Source organism: Protomyctophum parallelum (genome assembly GCF_964188405.1).
Source record: "Protomyctophum parallelum genome assembly, chromosome: 7".
NCBI lineage: Eukaryota > Metazoa > Chordata > Actinopteri > Myctophiformes > Myctophidae > Protomyctophum > Protomyctophum parallelum.
Window position 1 is genome coordinate 17901030 of NC_139705.1, and position 26981 is coordinate 17928010.

General features: G+C 42.8%; 1 protein-coding gene across 1 annotated transcript in view; it reads left to right on the forward strand.

The window, feature by feature from the left end:
- Positions 1-26466, forward strand: part of LOC310862184 (synaptotagmin-1-like) — a gene marked incomplete at its 3' end in the record, with an annotated part of 112821 nt that extends 86355 nt beyond the window's left edge. The window contains exons 4-11 of the mRNA XM_083769935.1: positions 6722-6952; positions 9689-9849; positions 17075-17212; positions 18485-18652; positions 20194-20361; positions 21851-21968; positions 25520-25653; positions 26251-26466. Of these exons, the coding sequence (XP_083626061.1) occupies positions 6745-6952; positions 9689-9849; positions 17075-17212; positions 18485-18652; positions 20194-20361; positions 21851-21968; positions 25520-25653; positions 26251-26466 (1311 nt within the window). The 5' untranslated portion in view covers positions 6722-6744. The remainder of the gene's footprint in view (positions 1-6721; positions 6953-9688; positions 9850-17074; positions 17213-18484; positions 18653-20193; positions 20362-21850; positions 21969-25519; positions 25654-26250) is intronic.
- Between the last annotated feature and the right edge of the window lie 515 nt (positions 26467-26981).

Genomic DNA, 26981 nt, shown 5'->3' on the forward strand with positions numbered 1-26981 from the left:
GGCTCATGCTAACTTTGCGACGTGCGACGCGGCAACTCGCTCACTTTAGCTCGCTCTGTGGCGGCTCTCGTGGGTCAAGTTCGCTTGAGTTGCGATCTAAAACTATAGGGCTATCAGTCCTGCCCGCCCGGGGAGGAAAAGCTAGTTCGCCTCTGAGACGGGGGCTTCATCAGAACAGAGGCTGAGACCAATGGAACAAAACTGGACATGATCCGTCATTGAGACCTCATCACAAAGCTCCATCTCTGCCTGCACACACGCACGCACGCACAAAGCGCCATCTTATCTCTGCTACAGACACACACACGCAGAAGATCCAGTTACTCCTGTTGGTCTAAAAAAACATTCTAATTCAATATGAGCGTTGTTACAAATCACTGCATGCTGTGTTAAGTGTTGCTTTAACTGTTATAGTGGGACTTGGAATAGGGATATCTGACGCATGCAGGCAAAACCATGACAATCCAAAGCTTAAGCTACCATAAGATTCTTTCAACAGTTGTGAATCTGTCCTAATAACAATTGCAACTGTTATTGTGAATTATGTTGTTATGATTCCTGGAACCATCGTAAGAAGGAAATAATGTGGAATATTATGAACTTGTGGATAAGCTCCTCTCTGCTTATTGAAGAGTGTAATTACAGCTTCAATCCATCACTTTCTGTGTCAACAGAGAAAGGTGATGTCCGAATGATCCTAAAAATATATCATATAATATACAGAGTGACTAGTATGGGAAATATATATGGGCGGCAGTGGCTTAGGAGTTAAAGCGGCTGCTTGGGAACCGGAAGGTTCCCGGTTCAATCCCCAGGCTTCCCCAGAGGTAGTGTCGAAGTGTCCTTGAGCAAGACTCTGAACCCCTCAATGCTCCTTGATGAGCAGGTTGGTGCCTTGCATGGTTTCTTTGATGCGTGTGCCTGCGTGTGCGTGCATGTGTGTGTGGGTGTGCAAATAACAACATGTTGGTCTGCCCAAACCATAGACAGAGGTTGTCCATTGTTCTGTGTGTGCTATTGTTGGGTTTCTTTTAAACTATAGCATCCCAGAGATGTCTCTTTGTCGTCTGGCCTCAAAACAGAGAAAGGTAGATTGCAATCCTACCTACAACTGCGCATCAGTTGTAGCCTTGAAAGTGGGGCAGTAGCTGTCAAAATCTTTCCATTCTGTGTGTGAGTGACATGTGTTCATAATATCCCCGATTTTGCGGAGATAAAGCTCTCTTCCTAATAGCTTGTACTTGTACGTATGTTGAGCGCAAGCCTCGTCTTTCCATTAGTTTTCCGTTCAATCTTTAGTCGGCAAATGAGTAATTTCACAAACGCAAAGCGCGTGAATTGTCATTCACACCGTTCAGCTATGGTTCAGTTTGCCCCACAACACGGCGAGGGGGCGGAGATCAAAGAGAGGGTGCTCTCTATGACGAGACGTTGCTGGAAACTATTCTGGTCAGGTGCTGCTGGGAGACAAACAAGAACATACAGAAGAATGCACGCACGCACGCACGCACTTGCACACAACACGCACGCACACATGCACACACAGACTCAAAATAATCAAGAAATGTCTAGTGAGGTTTTCAGATGCAAAACTCTTTGGTATTTTGATGATTCACAGTATGTTAAATATAGTATCAAAGAGTTGCGTGAATGTAACGCACGATGTTATTGGATACGGGCGCTATATATAAATGCACCATTTATAACAAAACACAGAATATTCCTGCGGAATGGAATGGTATCCAAGGCAGCGTCACAAAGAAAGGACCTGCAGCGTGCTAAATATGCTGCCGAGCAACGCCAGGAAAATAAATCCATAAATCTATGTTAGATTTTCTCCAAAGCTTCACAGCGTGAGAGTGAGTGAGATTCAGTGGAAATGAAAGGAAAGCTGGAGGCCTTGGTGCTGTGCCCTCCCACACGCGCGCACGCACACACAGATGGCAGAGTATACAGGCACTGCATGAGTGGGCTGCTGCAAACAAGCTCTTCCTTGGGGGTCACTATAGCAGACAGTGGTGGAAAAAAGTACTCAATGTTTTAAGTAAAAGTATCATTACTGCATTAAATACCCTGTTACAATCAAATGCACGTAAAGTACCAAAAGTAAAAGTAGTCATTGTGCAGAATGTCACATTTCAAGTTTTCAAATGTATTTAACAATCATTTGAAATTGAAAATGGCAGATCTACAAGCTCACAATGCGTTGCAGATGTAGTGGAGTAATGGAAATTGGAAATACTTAAGTACAAATGCCTCAAAATGGTACTTAAGTGCAGTACTTTAGTAAATGAACAGTTACTTTCCACCACTGTCACTAGCGGAGCAGAGAGGGTCTGGTTCATGTTTGGTTTGGATCAAAGCATAAAGCTGTATGAACATTCAAACCTTTACTTATTTAGAGTGTGTTACTCCCTGACATTAACCTCTTCATAGTAGAGCAGTGCTTTTCAACCCCTTTTTCATATCAAGGTCCCGATAACATGTAGCCTCTCAGACCCCAAAACATGTCCGCGATTCCATGCTGTATTGATGCAGGTATACCATTAGTCCTAGATAACAGGCAAACGATGATCAAAATAACAATTCTCCTGTAATTGTAAATATCTATAAGGGTTCATTTGTTGTTACCAACTCTCCATCATTTAACTGCGGACCACCTGGAACCCCCTCAAGGACCACTGGTGGTCCCCGGACCACTGGTTGAGAACCACTAACTCTCTAACTACTGAATGTAACCTTTAACAAAATGCTACACACATATCCAATAGTTGAATTTATCGCCTCAATGCTCCAGTTCTGATGACATCATAGCCTCGGGGACCGCAGGCGTTGTGTTAAGAAACAAAACAAAAAAGCCTGAGCGAACAAATTATTTTCTGTTATTTTCAAACTAATTTAAACATTCCAGAAATAGCTGATCGACAAGCTTACAACACATACGTCAGGCTTGAATAATCGTAAATGTGTGTGCGTGCGTGCGTGCAGGGGTCTGTATATCTCCTTAATTAATTCCTGTTCTGGGAACTTGTTGTTGTGTAATTAATGAAACAGCTGCGTGAGAACACTCTGCTGCAGGATGTTTTATATTTACATGTAATTATTTATACACACCTGACCTTCCTGCTGAGAATACACACTTATTGCGACCGAAGGTCGCAGTTAACGATGGATTGTGCACTTCCCGTCAGTGTGTCGGGTACCAGTGTGTGTCGGCCACCATATATGGTGCCCAGGTCCCGTGACATCATGTGACATCATCAGGGATGGAGATGTGGATACCCTGATGTCATAGTAATGCGACCTGCTGTCACAGTTAAGCCCATATATGGAGATCCCTGTTGTCATCAATATTGGCCAGCAACTCGTCTGGGTTTCCGAGGCTGACCACAAACCCTTAGATCTCCATATATGGATATATGTCAGAAGGTGTTCTGACATTCCATATGTTGATCCTTCCCCATCCGTCCTTCCTCTTCGATGTCTCCCTTTTGACTGATAACTATCCATTCAAACTAGATAGGCCCGCCCCAAAGTTATTAGTGCAGCTGCGTCCGGCAGACGGCTAAAACTAGAGTTCTCAACAGGCTCGAAAATGAAGGCCCGGCCCTACCTGGGCCCTCATCAAACCCTGTACACTCAAGACATGCTCCTTATATGGCCAGTACAGAATTCATTCCATGTTGATCTGACCCCCCCATTCCAAAGTGCCAGCACTCGCCCAGCAGTCTGCCGTCAACGAGGCGGATGCGTGCATGCGACCTCAGGCGTCTTACTGGTTATTTTATATTTATAATGTATTTATACACACCTGACCTGCCTGCTAAGAATAAACACTTAGTAAACACTGTAATACTGAGTTGTATTCTTTGAGTAAAAGCTCATTTTGGTATAAAAATGTACTTAACAAAAGTAGAAAGTACTCATTATGCAGAATGTCCCATTTCACAAGTTTTCAAATCTACAAGCTCACAATGCATCACATCGTGACTGTAGATCTTCAAGCTCAGAATGCATCACATGGTGACGGTAGATCGGCTATTTTCAAATGGCCAAAATGTATATAGGGCTGAAGTGGTTACATGTATGTTTTGTAATAAAAATAAAAATCTACGAAGTAAAAGTAAAAAGAAATTGATGCAAGGTATAGCGGTGTAGAAGTAAAAGTATTGGAAATTAGAAATACTCAAGTAACGTAGGAATACCTAAAAAGTACAGTACTTGAGTAAATATACTTAGCTACTTTACACCACTATACATTCCACCGATCGAGTTCTCGGATCATTGTTCCTGGTTTGAGAAACAGAGTTATAATTAAACAAGCCTCGAGGCTTATCGTGAGATTAACTTTTAGAGCACTCACATTATTTAATGGTGTGAGACTTATGACTGAGTAATTACTCCACTTTAAAAGTTACCCCATGCACTGCAGTGTGTTTGTACCTTTATCCGCCTCGTATGAAATGTGCAAATTACAAATTAATTACTCTACACTATAAACGATCGCCTTTAACCACTTAAAGAACACTTGTCCCATTTGTCAATGTTATTTATTTTATTATTCTTTAATGGGGCTGGGGCAGGGGGCATCTTTTCAGAATAAAAGCCTGAACATGTTTGAGACTCAGAGACTGTAAACGTACTGTTGGCTGGAGACCCACAGGGTGGTACAATAGGACCCCAGTACCGTCGCCAGGCCTGGATTGGACAGTCAAGCAATTCTGGCAAATGCCAGAAGGGCTTCATGGGCAGTCATGGGTTGAGCCAAAACAAGAAGGAAAAGTAATAAAAAAAGACATAGTAGCGTCTTTGAGCCGCCTTTGGGCCCGGTGTAGGCCACAAATGCCAGGGAACGATTTTCTGTGCCACTCCGTGCTAGACTGTCGCTATCGGCATATGCACAAGATGGTGCACAAGATGAAGCAGCCCCTCTTCCACGCCCGGTCTAGCAGTGAGTTTAAGTGTTGTTTAGCACCAACATTAGGACAAAGTTATAGGGCGTACGGGGTCCCTGCTCCCCTTCAACACCAGTTGATAGATTCATTATTTTAAAGGAGGAACAGTTTGATATATTAATTAGCAGAGTGCTTGTTAAGATTCTTGTAAGGTGCAGCTGTTGAAGCATCACTAATGGAGATAATAAAACAACACAGAAACTCCCGTCTCATTCCATCGCTTGTTTTTACTTCACCGCCAGCCTGATTACCGCCGTTAAAAGTCACACGGCAGGCTACAACCCCTGGTGCCGCAGTTTTGTCTGATGCAAGAAGGTGGAGCTCCAAAGAAATGTGTGTGTGTGTGTGTGTGTGTGTGTGTGTGTGTGTGTGTGTGTGTGTGTGTGTGTGTGTGTGTGTGTGTGTGTGTGTGTGTGTGTGTGTGTGTGTGTGTGTGTGATGTAAGAAGGTGTTGCTCCATGAAATAAGGTTGGTCACCACTCAGACCACTGACTGATGCAGCCTGTGTTGAGACACTATATGCAGTGTAGTGGTGCAGAAACAACAGACTACTTTGTGCCTTTGTTTATTGCATTGTGCAGTGGTCCTCTGTTAACCAATTGACCATATTTACACTGATCATGGTGGGGAATATTTTCTTGTTTTGGAAAAGACGCTTCTGTTGAATGCTGCAGCCTTCAAGTGCAGCGCGGAGAGGACAGGAGGACATCCTTCACCACAGTAACAGAGAGAGACCGTTTATGTACAGACGGGTAAAAGTGCAGCGGCTCAAACCCTTTGATGTCTGTGTGTGGATGTGCCACATCAGCATAAATGTCCTATTATCAGACACAACGCAGCGCGGCTATTAACGGAGCAATATCTTAAAGTGAGGTTGGCACTTGCATGGAGGGCCCTGAATGGAGCCATGCAGTGTATGGAACTCCAACCACCCCGGTCAAATCAAACTCGGCTTTGTTAGAGCATTCTCCTACACGGCAGTGAATGCTGGACCCACAAGCCAACCCAGCAGATGTCTCTAGAGGGGTGCTACGCCAGAATGCTGCGTGCACTTACTGTAACACCAGCAAGAGTGTACTGTATGTGTGTATGAGTGTATGTGTATCCAACAAGATCCTGTATGATGGAATGCCAAGGGTGAGCCAGAGATAATAGCAGCCAGGAGGATGAGACTATAACAGGACACTGCCAAAGTCACCAAGAGCTGCCAGCCAGCGAATTAGTGCTGATGTGGGAACCAACAGACAGGCACCGGTCATGAGGACATCCCACACTATAACGTACAGTATGTGATGGATGTACTGAAGAAAGAGTGCAACGCTCCAACAAGCTGGCCAAATGTATAGAGAACCGGGATGACTGGAAGCCACTGAGGATGAAAGAGAGAGAATATGTTCTATCAGACACAATGCAGTGCTGCTACACACTGAGGTCACCAGAGCATTATAATCAGAGCTCCACATTCTATATTATTATAGGTCTTCACACAGTGCATTGTGCTATTCACAGCTCTACAGTCCTCATCAGTCCAGGCCTCTGAATAATAGAAGCCTCTCCTGCCTTCAGTGCCTTGATGTAAATTATTAATACCACAAAATGGAGAAGGAGCTAGTGTTCATACGGTATCACCATGCATGGTGGATGGATGAGGAGGAGAAGTGTTCACAGTCACACCAGGGCCAGCTTCCTGGTCCGACTTTATAAAAATCAGATGTTTCAACAGATGCATGTTGTCTGTTTTAACCGGTGTGTCGTATGTCTTCCAGGTATACTCTGATCCGCCGTCATCATGCCGGGGAAGATGAACCTGTTCAAGAAGAAGCCGGAGGCCATGGTGGGTCCGGAGCCCACCGGGGTTCCGGGCAGCGGAGCGCTGACCGGCGCCCCCCAGCCCGTCGCTTCCACCGCCGCCGACAACTCCACCGAGGCCGTCAGCAAGAACGACGCCTTTGACGACATCAAGAACAAGTTCCTGAACGAGATCGACAAGATCCCACGTGAGTACGAGGGACCGTCACTGTTATTACAGCATCGTATCATCTAGGGATGTCTCGATCACTTCTTTTTTTTACACTCCGATTATGATCATTTGATTTTGAGTATCTGCCGATACCGATTTTTTTGCCTTCTCACAATAGTACAATATCCAAAATCAGACAATATCCAGTCTAATATCATGATATGGATATAATATTGATACTAGGGATGATCACATTTTTTTGCTCACGATCCTTAACAGATTATAACCAATTATTTTAAGCCTTGAATCAAGCAATCCAGGATCCTGGTGAAGCATGATTGGTTTTTCTCCGGGGGGGGGGGGGGGGGGGAAGAAAAAGAAAACCACTTGATTAAATATGGTATATCATATAATTAAATATTAAATTATATATAATTATAATATATATATATTATATAATAATTTATACAAATATCTTTGTAAATCTCTTGAAAAAAAAAATTAATGTCAGATTTTTCAGTGGAACCAGAAAACCACGCCCACTGCTATGCTCTATAGCTATAGCAATGATTACTATCACAATAGAGATATTTAACACATTATTGTAACAAACAAATATCACTTATTGAGTGTTTCTAATCTAAAATGTCACGATCTGTGAAGCTCCAGTGAGTCAGACAGCCATCCTGATTGGACTGACATTGTGTTAGAATTGGATCTGGTCCATCGCTGCAGGGTGCGTGTGTGTGTGTGTGTGTGTGTGTGTGTGTGTGTGTGTGTGCGAGCGCTGGCGCGTGCGTGCATGTGCGAGTGAGCGAGCGTCGGTCAAGCTGCTAATGTGTTTATTTTCTCCTGAATGACAGGCCGCTCCTCCAAACTCATTGACTGCCAGAGTTAAAACATCATCTATAGCTTCCAGGCGTTTTCACTAACCTTTGAAAAATCACAGAATATCATTCTTCACAACGATCCACCCACCGATCACTTTGAAAGACGCAGTAGAGAGTCGCGATAATCCATTTCATAGTTATGGGCAGTTGAACGTGGCTTGTTTTTGCCCCAAACCACCAGAAAGCAGAGAAAAGTGGATTTTTATAAATCTTTTAGCATTATCCTAGCCTCGGTACCCAGGCCTTTATTTCCATTCATATTCGGATGATGAAAATGAAAACCTGGGGGAACGAGACACATTTCCTGGTCTCGGAGTGGGAGTGAACTACAGTGCAGAGGGGGCGGGGCTAGAGGAGTGGGAGTGAACTACAGTGCAGAGGGGGCGGGGCTAGAGGAGTGGGAGTGAACTACAGTGCAGAGGGGCGTCGCTCGAAATAATGGTGGTTTTCTCCACTGTTTTCTACCAGGGAAGGGAGGAGCGGGCGGGCATGGGCTCTGATCGGTGAACCAATATTATCCAACGCTTGCTCCATGCGCTATAGAGCGTCGCAGTCCCTCCCCCTTTCAGAAAAACGAGTGGCCCAGGAAATGAAAACCCAATGCATTCTCCCATAGGCATTTCTTATTTCATTTATTTAAAGACCTTTTAAGCGCCGTACGAAGACACACAAATTTTCGGGCCAAACAAAACGGCAGGTTACAACACTATTTTTGTTGTTTTTCTTCTTTGTAATTATTTGTTTGGCCCGAAAAATTGTGTGTGTTGTCATGATTTGTCACGACAAGAGTTGGCTTCGTACGGCGCTTAAAAGGTCTTTAAATACATTAAATAAGAAATGCCTATGGGAGAATGCATTGGGTTTTCATTTCCTGGGCCACTCGTTTTTCTGAAAGGGGGAGGGACTGCGACGCTCTATACCCACCCTTCTATACCAGAAAGCATGCTTGCTGGGCCAGGCTAGCATTATCCTAAACCAGCTGAGAAATGTGATTTCTGTCTACTCTTCTTCATTGATCCTGGGACTATTCACAGGCTGCGATAGAGCGCCCTCTATTGTAAACCACTGAAAACACATCGTGACGAGTACCTCATCAGCGAGCATGTGGAATCCTCTTCACGTTTAACCCATTTAGGCCTGACATCGAAATTTTAAAACAATCTTCTAAATCCTCCAGTTTTCTGAAATAAATATTTTCACGATTTTTCAAAAATAGCAGACCTACAAGCTCGTAGATCTGCTATTTTTCAATAGCTAAAATATAACATAATGTTTAAAACACCAAAAGGGGTTCCCGCCCGCCCAAAATGGGTATAAGTAAATGGTCAGGGACGGAGGGCTGCCGTCTCAAGCGAACTTGAACCGCGAGAGACACCACCGAGCACGCTAAAGCGCGCAAGTTGCGAGTTGTCGAATGTTGCAAAGCTTGCTTGTGCCCCAATATGGACGGAATAGTAAATCATGTTCTGGCGAGAGCGTTTGCCCCGACTGCCACTCAAAGTGACAAATCACAGCGCGGTCCTTAGTCCTTACTCAAACGCAAAGAGGATTCCATGCTTGCATCTCGTCATTGGTGGTGTGAGCCTTGGACGAATATGACGAGAAAGTTGAGAAATGTCATTCACAAGAAATGAGTTAACGAAAGATCTTATTGTCACCGCATGTATAATAGAGCACGGAAGTTCTGACGTCACTCGCTCATCCCCTGGTTGGCAGAAGTTTTTCTCTATGGAGAATAGCATGGGGTCATCTTAAAATCGGAGACAGACAGACAGACAGACAGACTGTCTGCCTGTTTGTTTACGGTCTCTATCTGTGTGTCTGTGTGTGTGTGTGTGTGTGTGTGTGTGTGTGTGCGTGTGCGTGTGCGTGTGTGTTCCCAGTGCCCTCCTGGGCGGTCATCGCCATTGCGGTGGTCGCGGCGCTGCTCATCCTCACCTGCTGCTTCTGCATCGTCAAGAAATGTTGCTGCAAGAAGAAGAAGAACAAGAAGGGAAAGAAAGGCAAGGGAGACGTGGGGATGAAGAATATGAAGGGAGGAGAGGTAGGAAATATGAATATCTATACTGTATATACTGTACATATAACCCTATCCTATACTGCATATGTGGCGTTTGAGAACTTCACATGTGCTGCCATTGGCAGTTCAGTAGATTGTCAGTGCATTGTCAGAAACAGAACATTGTCAGTGAGAAGGGGGAGGGGGGGAGGGGGGGGGAGCATTTGCCAAGATGTTATATGTTAATTCTATTCAGATTCCCTGAATAGATAGGGTTTATCTGCAAAATTATAGCAAGGCAGGCTAATCAATGAATAAAACCTGCAGGAAAAAGAAAACCTTCAGGAAAAGATCAGGGAAGTGTGAAGAGTAAGATGCAAAGGGAGATACAGTATGAAGGGAGGATCGCTATGAAAGTACTTCAGTACTCACAATACTTCAATACATATAGGCCTACTTGAATTACTCACACCCAACCTTTCTTTAATACCAAGTTAATTTGAAATGGGTAAAGTTATTCTGTACTTGGCCACAGACCATAATTCTCCAATGGCTTGAAGTTGTGATGAAAAGTAATTCATGCTGAAAGATATATAAAAAAAATTACTGGACAAAGCAAGTCCCCATGTTTATGATAGTATGTCATTAATTTCTGTATTCCAGGCTGTCCACTACTCTGCTAACCCTAACTGAATCTTTACAGTCCATCTATGTTATTAACTTATTTAATTATTATTATTTATTTATGTTTATGTATTATAGGACCACTTTTCAACCTATCTCCATATAATTGGTCCTCACTAATGTTCATGATAAAATACCACAACTATTTTCTACTCGGTCTGTGTCTCATAGGAGGCCTGTGGGCAGTTCAGAAACCCGTCCACCAGTGACATCATCGTTAGGCAGATGTCTTTTTAAACAAGATCTTTCTTAAATATATTTTGATGTTTATTATCGTGAGAATGACGGCTTCCATTATCGCATTGCAACTTTTCAGGAATAGAAAGCCTGCAGTTTCTATTGCCCATCGATGATGTCACTGGTGGACTGCCCACAGCCCTCCTACTGTATATGAGACACTAGCCTGGGCAGCATTCCTTTGATGATTCCTTTGATGATGTCACTGGTGGACTGCCCACAGCCCTCCTACTGTATATGAGACACTAGCCTGGGCAGCATTCCTTTGATGATGTCACTGGTGGACTGCCCACAGCCCTCCTACTGTATATGAGACACTAGCCTGGGCAGCATTCCTTTTCGGGTTTATGATCCGGTCGGGAGCGGATGATATTGTTACGTTACGTCATGTTGTCGTATTGTTTTGTAGTCATCAGGCAGGAACAATCATCCGGAACTTCCTTTTCCCTCAAAGCGATTTTTCTCAATAAAAGCCGCGGGCTACGAGAGCTTTTATTGTTATTCTTCCGGTTTGAGGAAAATGGAATGATGATGATTTTGATGACTACAAAACAATACTCTAACATGACGTAGCGATATCATGTGCTCCAGAACGGGTTCACACGGCAACTTTGTAACACAGACCAGGCTTTTCTCCGAGGTGGAAAGCTTGGTGACGTGAGGTTATAAAGACACAGACTCAGTGGAAAGAAATTGTGGCATTTTATCATGACCGTTTTGGACCAATTGTATATGAAGGTAGGTTGAAAAGTGGTGAAGTTGTCCTTTATGTAGGCTATTACATGTATTTGTCATGACTGCTGTTGCTTCTCTCTCTCTCCTTTGCTTTTGGTCTTGAAAGGAAAATGACATAAACTCCTGCTTATTCAACAGTTATCCCATATTACTATATTTTCATAATTGTTGCATTCTATTCACGTACACATTTTGTAATTTTATCTGCATCAGAGGATCTGCTAAGTAGATGAATTATGAATAGTAAATGATGTATTTGGGCCAGTTTTAAGGTTTCAGTGTAAAACAATTACAACAGGAGTGGAGCAGAATTATGCCCTGATTATACTTCAAAATGTAATTATGTTTCATCCATGTACAGGCTTTTAGACACCTCATTTCCCTTCATGCCCTTTAGCAGTGGTTCTCAAAGTGGGGTCCGGGGACCCCCAGGGGTCCTTGAAAGTGTTCCAGGGGGTCCCCAGCATCAAAATGTGTTTAAACAAATTTTATATAGTTTGGCTATTGGAAAATAGTCGATCTAGGCCTACAAGCTCAGCAACACACTGCATCGCGGCACATTGTGTCCTTGTAAATCGACTATTTAATTATCTATTCATATTGGGGTTAGTCTAGAAAAATGTGGAATAATTAAAACAAAATATGGTGTCTGCAATACCTGGTAATGTTTGTTTCAAGTGCTCTAAACAAACATTAAAAGTCCATAGATTTGGCTGCCACATGACATCATGTTTAGTGCTCTAAACAAACATCAAACATCCATAGACTTGGCTGCTTCTCTGTTTGTTAAAAGTGCTCTGAACAAACATTAAAAGTCCATAGACTTGGCTGCTTCTCTGTTTAAACGTGGCTGCCATATGACGTAATTTCAAAAGCCAGACAGAGGGGATAGCTAAAAAACAACAACAATACACTCATGTTCTGGTGAGGGTCCAGCACAACACCTTTTCAAGTTTTCTTTTGGTGGGGAGGGGGCGTTACCATACATATAAATTTGGGGCCCCGTCCTTTGAGAACCGCTGATCTCCAAGTCCAGTTTGACGGTGTTGTTGTTGTTCTTGTTGTGACTCTCTCTTCCCTCCTGCTCTGTCTTGTTGTCTTTGTGCTCCGTGTGTCGTCACTGTGGTGGACTCTTCTTCTCTCTCTGTACCTGACGGTAGGTCTGACTGACATGATGGTCCCACTGCGCCCCCCTCTGGCTGCTCTGTGTAAGCGCAGACCCAGGGCCGGGTGCGGGTGATGGTGGTGGTGGTGGGTGGGGGTATGATGGGCGGGGTGGAGCTTGGAGGGACTGATTTGCATAGTGATGATGACGATGATGACGAGTGCGATGGCTTTTCTGTTTCAGTCTTGCAAGGTTTGCGCTTCTGCGTTGATTGCAGGGTTTGCTTGACGGTTGATGGGAGCTTCGCAAATCACTGAAATGACTTGAAATGACATGAGTATGATATGATATGGGGCTGCACAATGTCGGAAAGCTATTGTCATCGCAATATCATGAGTAATATACATATCGCAAAAGACAGCTTGCACTACACTGAATGGTATATTTAAGTACTATGCATTCACACTCATACATTTAATACGAATCCTGCAAATTATTCAACTGGTATAACTAAATACTAGTAAGGCTAGTAAAAAATTACAGTGCACAGTCACACACTTGGTCTAAAAGGATAGCATAAAAGTATTTCCATCATGTCAACTTGCTTCTTTATTTATACATACAGTACACTTTCCGTTGTCTAACCTAAAAGGCACAAAGCCATTCTAACCTAAATATTCACATGCTTCTCGCCATTCGCATATCGCCATCGCAATATGCAACAATGTCATGGCGTTATCGCATGTTTTCCTGACGACGTGCAGCCCTAATATGATATGATTTATGATATGATGTTGTGATATGCCACACCGACTGCAAATGTCTTGACTCTACCCCGGAGGTTTGGGCCCCAACATGGAGGCCTGGAGAGGCCGCTTAAAGAAGGTTTAAGATGGCGTCCCGTGTTACCGCTGAGACTCGTGCACCTCACTAGACTTCACTAACATGCATGAGCACAGGGGCGCGCACGTTGGGAGTTTGTCAACTCAGACCTGAGGAGGTGGAGGAGGAGGAGACACTTTATCCACATGTGGACCAATCAGCATGCTCTAGGCCGAACAAAATAAATTAATGATTCAAAATTCAAAATATTCTTTAAATAAGTGGCTCTCAACTTAAAAATGTCAGACTCTGACAGTGTACAAATGGAGGAATGGACCCTAACTAAAATGCCCACTTGGTTCCATTTGTACACTGTCAGAGTTACAGACCATTTAGAACCCTTTAAGAACCTCTGCTTTGAATGTATTCAAATTCACAACAAACACAAGCCATACTTATTACTTTGGCATTTTGAATGTAGGCAATCTGTGTTGAGCTTGTAGATCTGCTATTCTTATTGTTTGTAATGGTACATTCTATGCTAATTGTTAATGTTAGGCCTATATATGCCTACTATTGTATATACATGCTGGTCGCTCTACGATGTGTAAAGGTGTTTGTTTGTTGACAAACATCCCAGCAGGCTCTTCTCTTGCTGAACAAACATTGAATGGCCACAAACTTGACTTGAGAGTAACATGTACTTCCTGGATGAACACATGACGCTGCTGACCATATTAGGAGATATCCTGTAGAGATATCCACCCTGTAGAGCACCCACCATGGCACCCCGAGGCGTCACAGAAGAGACATGGGTGCTAGAAGGTTCACAACTGCCCTGCACGGTCAAACCCTTCAAAACCTTTAATGGCAGACAAAAGTTTTAAAGGTTTCACAACATTAATTTTAATTTATTTATATTTTTTATTTTAGGTTTTATGACCTCAATTACACCCACACAACCTTGAATTTCTCTGTGTGTTCTGAAGCCTTTTGAGCTGCACTGAAAACAGGCAAGATCTGCTGGCAAATTCATATGTCATATATGGAATCAGGCCAATCAGAACACCTGTTTGAGCCAGAACCCCAGACCACAGAAAATCTACTGAATGTTTTTTTTTGGGTGAAATTGAGCTCAGATCGAGTACCTAAAACAAATAAGAAAAAGTACAAAAACTTATTTTTTTTAATCTCACATTAATGGCAGAAGGTTTATAAACCGTTCAAAAGCTTTAATAGCAGACGGTTTACAACACCATGCATGGCCCAACCGTTCAAAACATCTCATCCCTATCTGAACGTATCACATTTGGATTTAGTTTGTTAAAGATATTATTTGATGAATAAAACTTGCGTATTTCTTATTGGCATCATTGTTGCTTAGATTATTCTATGACCACAGATTAGATATCAAAGCTTTTAGCTTATTTTGATGAATGATCCCAAATCCAACTGTCATCCACTCATATACGTATGAAACGTTTTGAACTGGTTGGCCCTGAAGCAACCAAACAAAACCAAACTTACAGATGTTTTTATCATTTGGCTTTTATTTGTTATTTTGTAACTTCATTTTGTCGTGAAGGGCGTGCTTTCAAACACACCATGTCTTTGTCTGTGAACTCCATCGAGAGTTTGAGAAAAACTGGGATTTTTCAATCTAGCATGATTACCTCGACACATGACAGCTCATATTTATTACATAATATGATGATACATATTAACATGATTACCTCCAAACATTACAGCCCAAATGACAATTTAGGCGTTTAGCAGACACTCTTAATCAGCAAGAACAAAAATCAAATACATATTTCATGTGCAGTTATTTAAGAACTGGTAAAAGTAAAGGAAAAGGTTATAGACACATCCACACATTGCACTTCAAAGGTAACTTCATTTACATTTTGGTATCTTTCTGTCAGAAAGGACTTCTTGCATTGTGAGGCTTGGCATGCTTGAATGAAAAGCATTTATCACCTCCATGATAGTGAATGCACCAATAAGGAGCTGTGTGTGTGTGTGATGTGTGTGTGATGTGATGCGTGCGTGCGTATGTGCGTGCGTGCGTGCATGCATGCATGCACGTGTGTGTGTGTGTGCGTGTGTCTGCGTGTGTAAGAGCTGTAAGGGAGAGTCGGCGTGTGTGTGATACACTGTGTATTTGCGTGCGTGTGTGTGTGTGTGTGTGTGTGTGTGTCTGTGTGATTTTGCGTGTGTGTGTGTGTGTGTTTGATTTTGCGTGTGTGTGTGTGTGTGTGTGTGTGTGTGTGTGTGTGTGTGCATGTATGTGTTCCTCTTGCAGCTCGCCAGGTCTTATGAGGACATCAGTGTTTTGTAAGAAGAGACTTTTAACATCATAAATCCTTTGATGTTTGACCATTAGACTAAATTGTTGGTCACGAGATAAACCTTGTTAAAACAGAAGGAGAACGTTTTGTAAGGCCTTATAACTGGGAAACTTAAACTGTTTACAACACACTTTTCCACTCAGGTCAGGATACCAATTTGGTCCAATCAGGAGAGAGAGAGATCTGTGTGTGTGTGTGTGTGTGTGTGTGTGTGTGTGTGTGTGTGTGTGTGTGTGTGTGTGTGTGTGTGTGTGTGTGTGTGTGTGTGTGTGTGTGTGTGTGTGTGTGTGTGTGTGTGTGAAATTGGAAGTGATTAATCAGAAGAAATGAACAAACTGAATTGGAATGGTCCACTATAGCGGCGCCTAACATTGAAAATGATGAATGGTTCTCTCTATTGATTGAATGAAATTGGTATCCTGAAGTATTTTTTCCGCCAAGAGCAGAACCATAGTAAGAAAAATGTTTCTTTCTCTTTTTCTGTCTGCAGTCGTTTCATAAATAAACCAGAAAACTATATATCTGCAGTATCTCTAGAACTATATCTTTTCATAAGGAAACTTTGGTTCTACAATACCTCTAGAGCGGTCAGTCAGACCTTTTAGCCCGTAACCCAAAACAGAAACTTATATGTCTCCGCGGGACCCAGACTACATAATGAAAATAACAGATCTACAAGCTCAGAACGAGTCACTTCGCACCGCGTTGTGAGCTTGTAGATCAGCTATTTTCACTATACTTCTATTTGTGGCATTTCTTAGATTTTTTTTGTTGAGGAAAAAACATCATTGAATTCTGTTTAGAATTCATGAAAATCTTTGTTTTTTTTGTGAATGTTTTTTTTTTCCGAAAATTAAAAATGTAGGAAACAAAGAAATAAAGGGGCCCATACAAATTGGTCCTCAACCCAACCATGGGGCCCCGACCCAGTGTTTGGGAACCAGTGCTCTAGAACATCCAGTACACAAAATGAAAACAGTACCGTTATCAGTAGTGAACTATACAACCAGTAATCTTATCAGAAGTGAACAAACGGCAGCGTGGTGTGGTCCAGGAGGAACGTAGTGAAATCAAGTCAGGTTGCAACTTGTGGTCATCGATGAACAGATTTGCACTACTGTTGTAGTAACACCAGGGGGCCAGGTAGGTGGCGCTGTTACTAACCCTGACTGCTGCTGCTGAGCCAGGTTTGGTGGTGTGGTTTGGCGTGATAACACCGGGGGTCAGGTAGGTAGGTAGGTTGGTGGCGCTGCGGTTGGTTTGGTGTTAACCCGTCCCGCAGCATGGTTTTTGGCTAACTTGCCGCGTGGTCCGCCATCTTGGTTTATGTTTACAGAAACAACAGGACGACGACGACGATGAAGACGACGCCGAGACGGGCCTGACGGGAGACGAGAAGGAAGAGGAAGTGAAGGAGAAGGAGAAGCTGGGGAAACTGCAGTACTCCATCGATTACGACTTCGGAGAAAACAAGGTTTGTTAATTAAATAATTACTTTTTTTTTAGTAGCTTGCAGAGCTGATCAATGATCAGACTTTCTAGTCTAGTCACGTGGTCTAGTGGCGAGATGTTCATGATTGGCTACTGGGATTGGTACACTAAGCCCCATGGCCAATGGGACACTATAAGCCTGCTATCCTCTCCCCACAATGACTAGAAACTGCAAATGTGACTACAGAAAGCCCCACTAAGGTACAATATGCAAGGAATGCAAGCTGAATGCCTTGAGTCAATTCTTGTTTCTGAAAGTTTTGGACATACAAGTTTCCTACCTCACAGATACCATTACAGTCAGAATGGAACTGCAGACTCATCGTCAGACTCCACCTAACCCCTAGGCTGCAGCCCTTGATCTAGTTATGACCACCATGCAGTCTTATGAAGGTTACAATGCAATTTAGAGACCATGCTGTTTATACAGATGCTGTCTGTCTCATTGTTTAGCTGTTATCATATAGTTTCAATGCACATATTATTATTTTCATAGTACATCCAATCCAATCCAATCCACTTTATTTATATAGCACGTTTCAAAACTCAGGGTTTACAAAGTGCTGTACAGGAGAAAATAAAAAAAACAAATGCACTAAAGCTACCACACAGAAAAACAACAGCGAGAAAACAAAGTACAAACAGTGAAAACAACTGAGACATTACAGAAAAACAACAGAAAAGCAACAGCATCACAGTGAGACAAAACATATACAAGGACCGAAGGAACTCAAGCGGGGTAAAAGCCAAGGTATAGAGGTGGGTCTTTAGGCGAGATTTAAAAGTCTCGATGGAAGGGGCCAATTTGACGTGGGAGGGGAGTGCGTTCCATAGTTTGGGGGCTACAACAGAAAAGGCTCGGTCGCCTCTAGACTTTAAGCGGGTCTTCTTTGTGATTCGTTACGATATCAATACCTAGGGTGCTGATTCAATTAAAATTGTGATTCTTAATTATATTGCGATTCTGCGAGTTGTTTTTTTTATAAACAACAGTTATAAACAATACATGCATGAAAAGTTGAGTGTGCCATAACAAATAAATAGATTCTGAACTAAAATGTGTTAAGAAAGCGTTAACTTTGACAAAATAAACTCACAATATTTGAGTAGATTTTTTTTGTCCACCCTTACAGTATGTGTTTAGCTTGCTTATTCACTTATTCACTTGCTTATTAACTTATTCACTGTCGATAAAGAGCGCCTGATAAATGACTGCATGGAAAATTGAGTGTTTTGCCCCCTCCCTGTTCCTCAGCTGACCGTGGGCATCCTGCAGGCGGCCGACCTGCTCTCCATGGACAGCGGAGGAACGTCCGACCCGTACGTCAAGGTGTTCGTCCTGCCCGACAAGAAGAAGAAGTTTGACACCAAGGTGCACAAGAAGACCCTTAACCCCGTCTTCAATGAGACCTTCGTCTTCAAGGTGAGCCTGTTGTTCCTTCTGAACGCAAATATTTAGTCTTTGAAGGATCTCTGAAGTCTCTACTAGGATCTCTGGAGGATCTGTCAGGATCCCTGAAGGACCCTAGTACCCTATGCGCATATGTTTGTGATATGTTTGTCCCCCTCCCCCGAAGACGAGAACACAGATCAAATCCTGCAGATTGGCTATACTCTCGCCATTTCACAAGTCCTAATGTTGGTGCAACTTACTAATAGACCGGGTGGAGAAGTGGGACTGCTTCAGTGCTTCAGCTCTGTGCAGATCCACATGGGCGTACCCATGCAACTCGCCGTTATTAAGTGGCGGAGCCGTGGAGAAAAGTATTATTCTGAGGATCGCCATGGCACATTTTGTTGCTCCCCCTTGGCGTGTTGCCCTACGCACAGTGCGTATGCCTGGAGACGGTACTGCTCTGAAGGATCTATCAGGATCTCTGGAGATCTATCAGGATCTCTGAAGGCTCTATACCAGGATCTCTGGAGGATCTTTCTCCAGGGTATGAAGGTGGATTTAACTTTCACAAAGTGATCAGTCTTGTTATTCAGTTCAGATGAAAGACATGAAGCCTATTTCCAAATACCTTATAGTACCTAGTAATCAGTTGCTGTTGTTACCATTTCTCAGTCACTGTCAGAACCTAGAAAAAAGAAAAGAAGAAAAATGAATGTGCTTTGTTCCAGTGGCAGTGAATTCAAACTGACAGGTGTGTGTGTGTGTGTGTGTGTGTGTGTGTGTGTGTGTGTGTGTGTGTGTGTGTGTGTGTGTGTGTGTGTGTGTGTGTGTGTGTGTGTGTGTGTGTGTGTGTGTGTGTGTGTGTGTGTGTGTGTGTGCGTGCGTGCGTGCGTGCGTGCGTGCGTGCGTGCGTGCGTGCGTGCGTGCGTGCGTGCATGCGGCATGGATTGAGTCCATTTTTCATCATGCCACTATAATGACAGCACTGCAGTCTGATGATAAGGTTTAGCCTGTCTATCTGCCTGGCTGTCTGTCGGTCTGTCCGGCCCACAGCCTGTCTGTCTCTCTGTAGTATAGACACATCAAACGGTTGTCTTTTGAAGGACAGCACTGTCCCTCCTGTTCCTGTTCACGGTCCCTAAATCACAGACAATGTCACAGCCCATCCACCAATCACAGACAATGTCACAGCCCATCCACCAATCACAAACAATGTCACAGTTCATCCACAGTGGCACCTCGACTCCTGACATGTCCATTGCAGGCACGCTCTACCACACAAAATTGGCATAGCGGGTGGTCTTAAAAGCTATTGTCTGCCTTGTCCGTAATTCACAGGGTGCACTGTTAGACATACTAACAGTCCGACACGACTGACAGGCATTAGTCCGACAACACCGTCGCTCTCGACAAGCGTGGCCGGTTACAACTAACCTGTGGGCAGGTTTAAACTCACCCGTGGCTCCCGACATTCACCCATAATTCAGCGGGTAGCGGGTAAGGCCAATGAGTAAGACAATGGCAAAGAAAGGATCCTAAAATTGATGTTTGTGGTTTGTCATTTTCAGATTCCGTTCCAGGAGATGGGCGGGAAGACTCTGGTGATGTCCGTCTACGATTTTGACCGCTTCTCCAAACACGATGTGATTGGCGAGCTGAAGTTTCCGATGCACACGCTCAACCTGTCCAATCCAATCGAAGAGTGGCGCGACCTGGACAGCGCTGACCAGGAAGAGGTAGAGTCAATCAGATCTAAAGTCCATCTTATCTATCAACAGTATAAATGTGATTGTTTATCCTGTTACACAATGTACTTCAGTGGTTCTCCAAAGTGTGGTCCAGGGACCCCCAGACTCGAGTCCTTTGAGGATGTTCCAAATGGATCCTTACAGCTTCAGAGGAATTGGGAACCTTGAAATGAAACATGTTTGAGAATCACTGATCTATTTTTGTCCATTTTCATAAATCAGCTGTTTGCAACATGATTTCAGTGATGAAGAGCACTTCAATTTTAGTTTAATTAAAACCACTGTATTGGGTTGTATTGAATCAAATGTATTGAATTGCGAGATTCACATTTTAACTAAAGACAGAAAACAGAGTTTGTCTTTATTTGGTATCTGAATAGCATCCAAACACCTTGTTTGGATGCTATTCAGATACCAAATAAAGACAAACTCTTTGATATAATATGGTTGATAAAGTTGATGAAAACAAATAGATTGCGAACAAGGCTCGCCTGTTGAACAATTAAAAGGGCTTTATTGTTTATTGTTACGGCTGACATATAGCCACAAAGAGCAGACAGATGTGTCACGGATACTTCACATTTGGAGCCTCATGCTTACAGGCTGATGAGTTTATTAGCTGTGAAAGGTCAACCTCGTTTTGACATTAATTACTTCTTCACATCGTGGTACTCATGTACTGGCCATGTACTGTAGTCATGATACAAACAACATAATAAATATAGACTTTTTAATGAAGACACAATTCTTAATGTCTTAAAACTCTATAAGGGCTTGTGGTGATAATATTATTGTTATGCAATATTATGCTCAATGACAAATGTACCTGATCTCATTGTCATTTGTTCTGGGAACAAACTGTAAGGACAAAACACCGTCTCTGTCTCTGTCTGTCCTCTAATCCTAATCAACACTGTCTCTGTCTGTCCTGCACACGCTGTCCTTTAAAGAACATTTAATGCTGTTATCAGGATTATGTTGCACTTCAACCTGAAACTAAATAAATGCTCTCTTGATTTTTTTTACACCGTTTATTAAACAAAACTGTTTCCTATTCTAGGAAAGTAGTTCCAGAAGTTCTTTCGGTTTGACCTTTTTATGTTTTATTTCAGTCAGACAACTCTTGGGATTGAATGAATATATTTAAGTTTCAGTAGAAATGTTTGTTTGGGACTGTGGTTTATCATTGTTCTGTCCCTCCCACACTAACACATTGAAATGTTACGAATATCATCTGTAAGCTCAATATAAATGTTTTATATTATCATTGTTGCAGCCAGAGAAGCTAGGAGACATCTGCATCTATCCATCTATCATCTATCTACGTTACGTTACTTTAAACTGATCATCTGTCTCTGTCACACCCACCCCCACACACACAGCCAGAGAAGCTAGGGGACATCTGCATCTCTCTACGTTACGTTACTTTAAACTGATCATCTGTCTCTTTCTGTCCCACCCACCCACACACACACAGCCAGAGAAGCTAGGAGACATCTGCATCTCTCTACGTTACGTTCCTACCGCTGGTAAACTGACCATCTGTATCCTGGAGGCCAAGAACCTGAAGAAGATGGATGTAGGAGGACTGTCAGGTACAGTTGCATCCCACTACCAGAATCAGAATAGGGTTTGAACAACTTTGTTATCACTGCATTAAATACATAAAATCAACCGTTATCAGGACGTTGGAATATGGCCAATTATGCCATACTGGCATACAAGACGTTGTGGTGTTTGGCTGTGTTCACATAGCCTGTGGATGGTAAATGACTCCCCCTGCTGGACGTGTCTGGGGCCAACTCTATCGTGGGGGATGGAAGCTAGGGGTTATATTCTCTGCCTATCGGGACGCAACTCAAACGGCGACTCGCTCGGCTAGCGCCTCGCTCGGGCGTGCCTCACGTGGCTCAAGGCCACCAGAGACTCCGTCATGGTCACAAAAAGCAAACGCTCCCATAGTTTCACTTCCACGTTTCCCTATATGTGCGATTATCACATTCTGGCTGTATTCTAAGCTTCTGAACACGAACATTCTCTTGATTAAGGGGTGATGACATTTGAAGCGGGTGGTTTGACGTGGTGTCTGGTTGCTAGGGCCGAACTTATCAGCACTCCACTTGCCTCCACACTTCCACAGACTATTCATGAGTACTCTGTCTCTCCCAAGGGCCTAGGCTTATTATCCCGCCCTCAATGTCTTCACATGTACATTTAATTTAAAACACATTATTCAGACACATTTCAGCCACCTCTTTTGCCCATTAGGACCACTCTACGCAGCGTCATCAAACCTATAGTAACATCATTCTACAGGCCACAGGTTTCTGCGTTACACTTTTTTAAATGATTTTGTCGTGGTATTCGACCGGCCGAGCTTTATTATTAGGATCCGAAAACTGCACAGTAGTGCAAGCCCTATTGAAATCGCTATGACTATTATTATTATTCCCCCGAATGAATCGCGTTTCTGAGGCGTTAATGTAAATGGTGCATTTATATAGCGGCACTTTACATAGATTGTGCATCAATTCACCCATTCATACACCGATGGCGGCGGAAACCATGCAAGGCACCAACCAGCACATAACTCTGGGGGAGCCCGCGGGTTCGAACAGGCAACCTTGCAGTTACCATCCAGCCACTCTACCCCTGAGCCACCGCCGCCCCAATGTACTCCTAAAGTTGCGCACACACACATAAATGTAATCGTCTCAAAATGGGCGTGGCCTAATGGCTCAATTGCGCCGCCTACAAAAGGTTTGTGCTTGAAGCCCCACCAATGCCACCATACGGTTTCACCTAAATGTATGCAAATTGGTACATGTGTACACATGATCATGTCCAGACTTGGCGCATTGACCTAAACCAAACAGGAAGTCAGCCATTTTGAATTTATTTTGGCGTTTTGGCACAATTTGCGTCGCACTTTAACAAACTCCTCCTAGCAGGATGGTCAGTTCCAAATCAAACTCGCTCAGCGTACACAAAAGGAACAATGAAAAGTTATCAAAAGCGTGAGTTTTCCTAAAATGGTGTGACCGTGGCGAAGGAAGTGAAAATAGCAGATCTACAAGATCAAGGTTAAATGTTTTATGCAAGTATTGAACTGATTGTCGTACAGACTTGGGGGTGGTGTCATTGCACTTGGTTCAGAGTCCTTGTACTTCATTGGTGTAACTTAGCCTCGCCCCCTCTTCTGATTGGTCAATATTTTATATTGATATTGCCATAACTATTTAACATAGAGAGTCATGAGTCGCCTCACTGGACTTGATTGAAAATCCTTGTCCTTCATTTTGAGTTACTTCTCTTGCTCCCAGGCCGATATTTGCCCCTAACGTGCACAGGTGCGCGGTTCACCCATGTCTCCCCTCCCTCCCCCGACACACGCAGGCACGCACGCACACACCAGGCCCGGCGCCAGGATGAAATGACTGAGGGGGCACAAAAACCCTTTTTTTTTCTTTTTTTTTTTTATGTCAATAATAAAATATAAAACGACGAACAATCATTTGATCTAGAAAGAACTACACACATCAAATGCTACAACTTATCAATCAATGGCACTGCCAAAATTGCCAAATATAAAACCAATCCAGAACACAAAGTAAAATTATATTTTATTATTGACATTTTTACAAACAAATAAATAGGCTAGTTACAATAGCTAAGCTGCCCACTTAAGCACCCTGACCACACCCAGCACAATGACATTATAGCACCCCTCCCCATCATCATTGACATTTTTACAAACAAATAAATAGGCTAGGTACAATAGCTGCCCACTTATATTTTATTATTGACATTTTTACAAACAAATAAATAGGCTTACAATAGACAAATAGAACACTGCAACAATGACATTAGCATCCCTCCCCACCCCAAGGATGGCCTATAGGTGAGGAATGTTGTTTTTCCAGTTCTAGATGGGAGATCATTAAGATGCTGCTGCATCCTGTATTATAAGATGCATCCTTACTTCCCTCCTTTCAAGCAATGGAATTTAATTGAATGCCTGGAAATGTACCATTGTTTTGTCTGTAACTAAAAAAAAAATCCACTTTTGATCTAAGGGGGCAAAGAGGTTGATTTAAGGGGACAAACACCCCCTTTGCCCCCCCGTGGTGCCGGGCCTGGCACAAGTATGCATGACAGCCATTTGCTCTGCTGACTCTGCAGTGTCTCTTCATGCAGTACCATCACTGGCTCAATCTGCTGGCGGAATACTGCATTACAACAGAATCCTAGTTCAGCACCGATGCTGTTTTCTTAAAGATGGAGTGCCGTGATTTTTTCCCACCCTAAAACATGATTATCAGGTCTTATTGTTATATAAGGAGGTATAATTTTTTCCAAAAAGTGTACAGTATTTGTTAAAATGTTGTTTTTATGTGGGCACGCCCACCAGCTCATTAAGTATGCCTGGTGTGCCTGGTGGGTGGTGATCCACCTGAACTGAAGCCACACCCACAGCTGTAGTTGTATGATAAAGTAGGAGGGGTCATGGGAGGGGCTGATAGTGTGATGTCACTATATTACTGTTTATTTCATTGGCCCGTTTGACTGTCAAGGGTTCAGCCTCCAGGAAGAAACCCTAAATACAAAGTACTCCAGGGTGTCTAATGAAGTACTGTCACCTCATAGACACATGACACACTGGAAAAATACAAAAATTGTGGCACAAAATTGTGGCAAAATGTGGTATTCACTAAATGAATACATACCTCAGATCCCTATACGCAGAGATCAACCTGCTGCAGAACATATATATAATATTTATAATTACATATATTGTGTTCATATTATCTTAGATCCATAGGCTACGTACAGATAAACAGAACATTAATAGATACAATATTATACAATATTGTTGTTGTGCTCTTATGTTTTTTGTTTGTTTTCTCTCTCTTTATTTGATGTAATCATGGTGAAGTACAAATAACAGCTGGTAGCAGAGCATCCATTAGTTGATTGTTTTTAATGATAGATAGGGAGGGGCAGGTATCAATAAGATGTATCTTCTTCCTGCTCCTTTTATTTTATTTCATGGAATATGTAAAATAAATCATGTGAAACCATAAATGAAACAAAATAAATGAATATGAAATGAAATAAAATGAGATATATTGTGTTCATATCTCAGATCCATACGTAAAGATCAACCTGCTGCAGAACGGAAAGAAGCTGAAGAAAAAGAAGACGACGGTGAAGAAGAACACCTTGAACCCTTATTATAACGAGTCCTTCAGCTTTGAGATCCCTCTGGAGCAGATGCAGGTTATTATACCCTTATTACCCTTGTTACCCTTATTATAAACCCTTATTACCCTTATTAATGAATCCTTGAAGCTTGGAGATTCCTCTGGACCAATGAGAGGGCATTCAATGTATAAACAAGTCAGTGAGTATCCTCTCCTGTGCCTAAGGTTGCCTCCTCCTGATGTACTCTCCATCATTCTGTTGGTCATGCTTTGCATTAGCTTTGCTTTGCAGTTCTACTTAACGCTTTTTATGCCCTGGAGTTTTTTCAAAATAAAGGCGCTAGAGTGCCCAGCCGATGAGGCAGATTTTACTCCAAATTTCTCCAGATTTCTCCAGATTCCCCCCAAAACCCGGGAGGTATAATGTTCCATTACTACCTCGCGCTAATATGTCTGATCTCTCTTTGGAAGCGTTAATATTCCAAACGAGATGCTTGGTTAAGTCAGAAATTAGGACAGAACATCAACGTTTTGATCAAAAACATGGACAGTGCCATAGATTCACAGATAATATAGCAGTTATAGCTATGGGTGTAATTATAAAGATGTATGGGGACGTCCTGGGAATAATAATACATGAATACAGAGAAACAAACTTTTGTCCTTCCCGCAGAAAATCCTAGCGGTGATCACAGTCCTGGACTACGACAAGATCGGCAAGAACGACGCCATCGGCAAGATCTTGGTGGGCAGCAAGTCCACAGGGGCGGGGCTTAAGCACTGGTCCGACATGCTGGCTAACCCGCGCCGCCCCATCGCTCAATGGCACCCCCTACAGCCAGAGGAGGAGGTGGACGCAACGCTGGCCGCGCTGAACGCAAAGAAGTAAAACATCCAGTACCGCCTGCCCGGCCCCGGCCCCGACACACACACATACACGCACCTGCACAGGCACATGCACATGACACACGCACATGACACACACACACACACACACACACACACACACACACATAGATACATAGATTAAAACCTTCAACATTCATGTCATTAACAAAACATGACAAAAAAAGGAATACAAAGTGCAGAATGGACAGATATACTCCGTTGATTTTTTTCTTTAGATATATTTTTGTATCGGGGTTGTGGTTCAATGATAAGAATACAGAGTATAGTCCATGAAATAATAGGACAGTTATTCAGTTATGGAATAAGAGCGGATTAAAAAACATAAACGTCATTAATTGTTACCTTTAAAACCCTTTTCCCTTTATTAGCCAGTTTGCTTAGAGTTAAAAAAAAACCTAAAAAAAAACGCTTAAATACTTAATAAATGCTTTCTACTGCCGTACGATAGAGAAAAAACACAAGCAGGTTCCATTCCGTAGGTGTATCGTCGACATA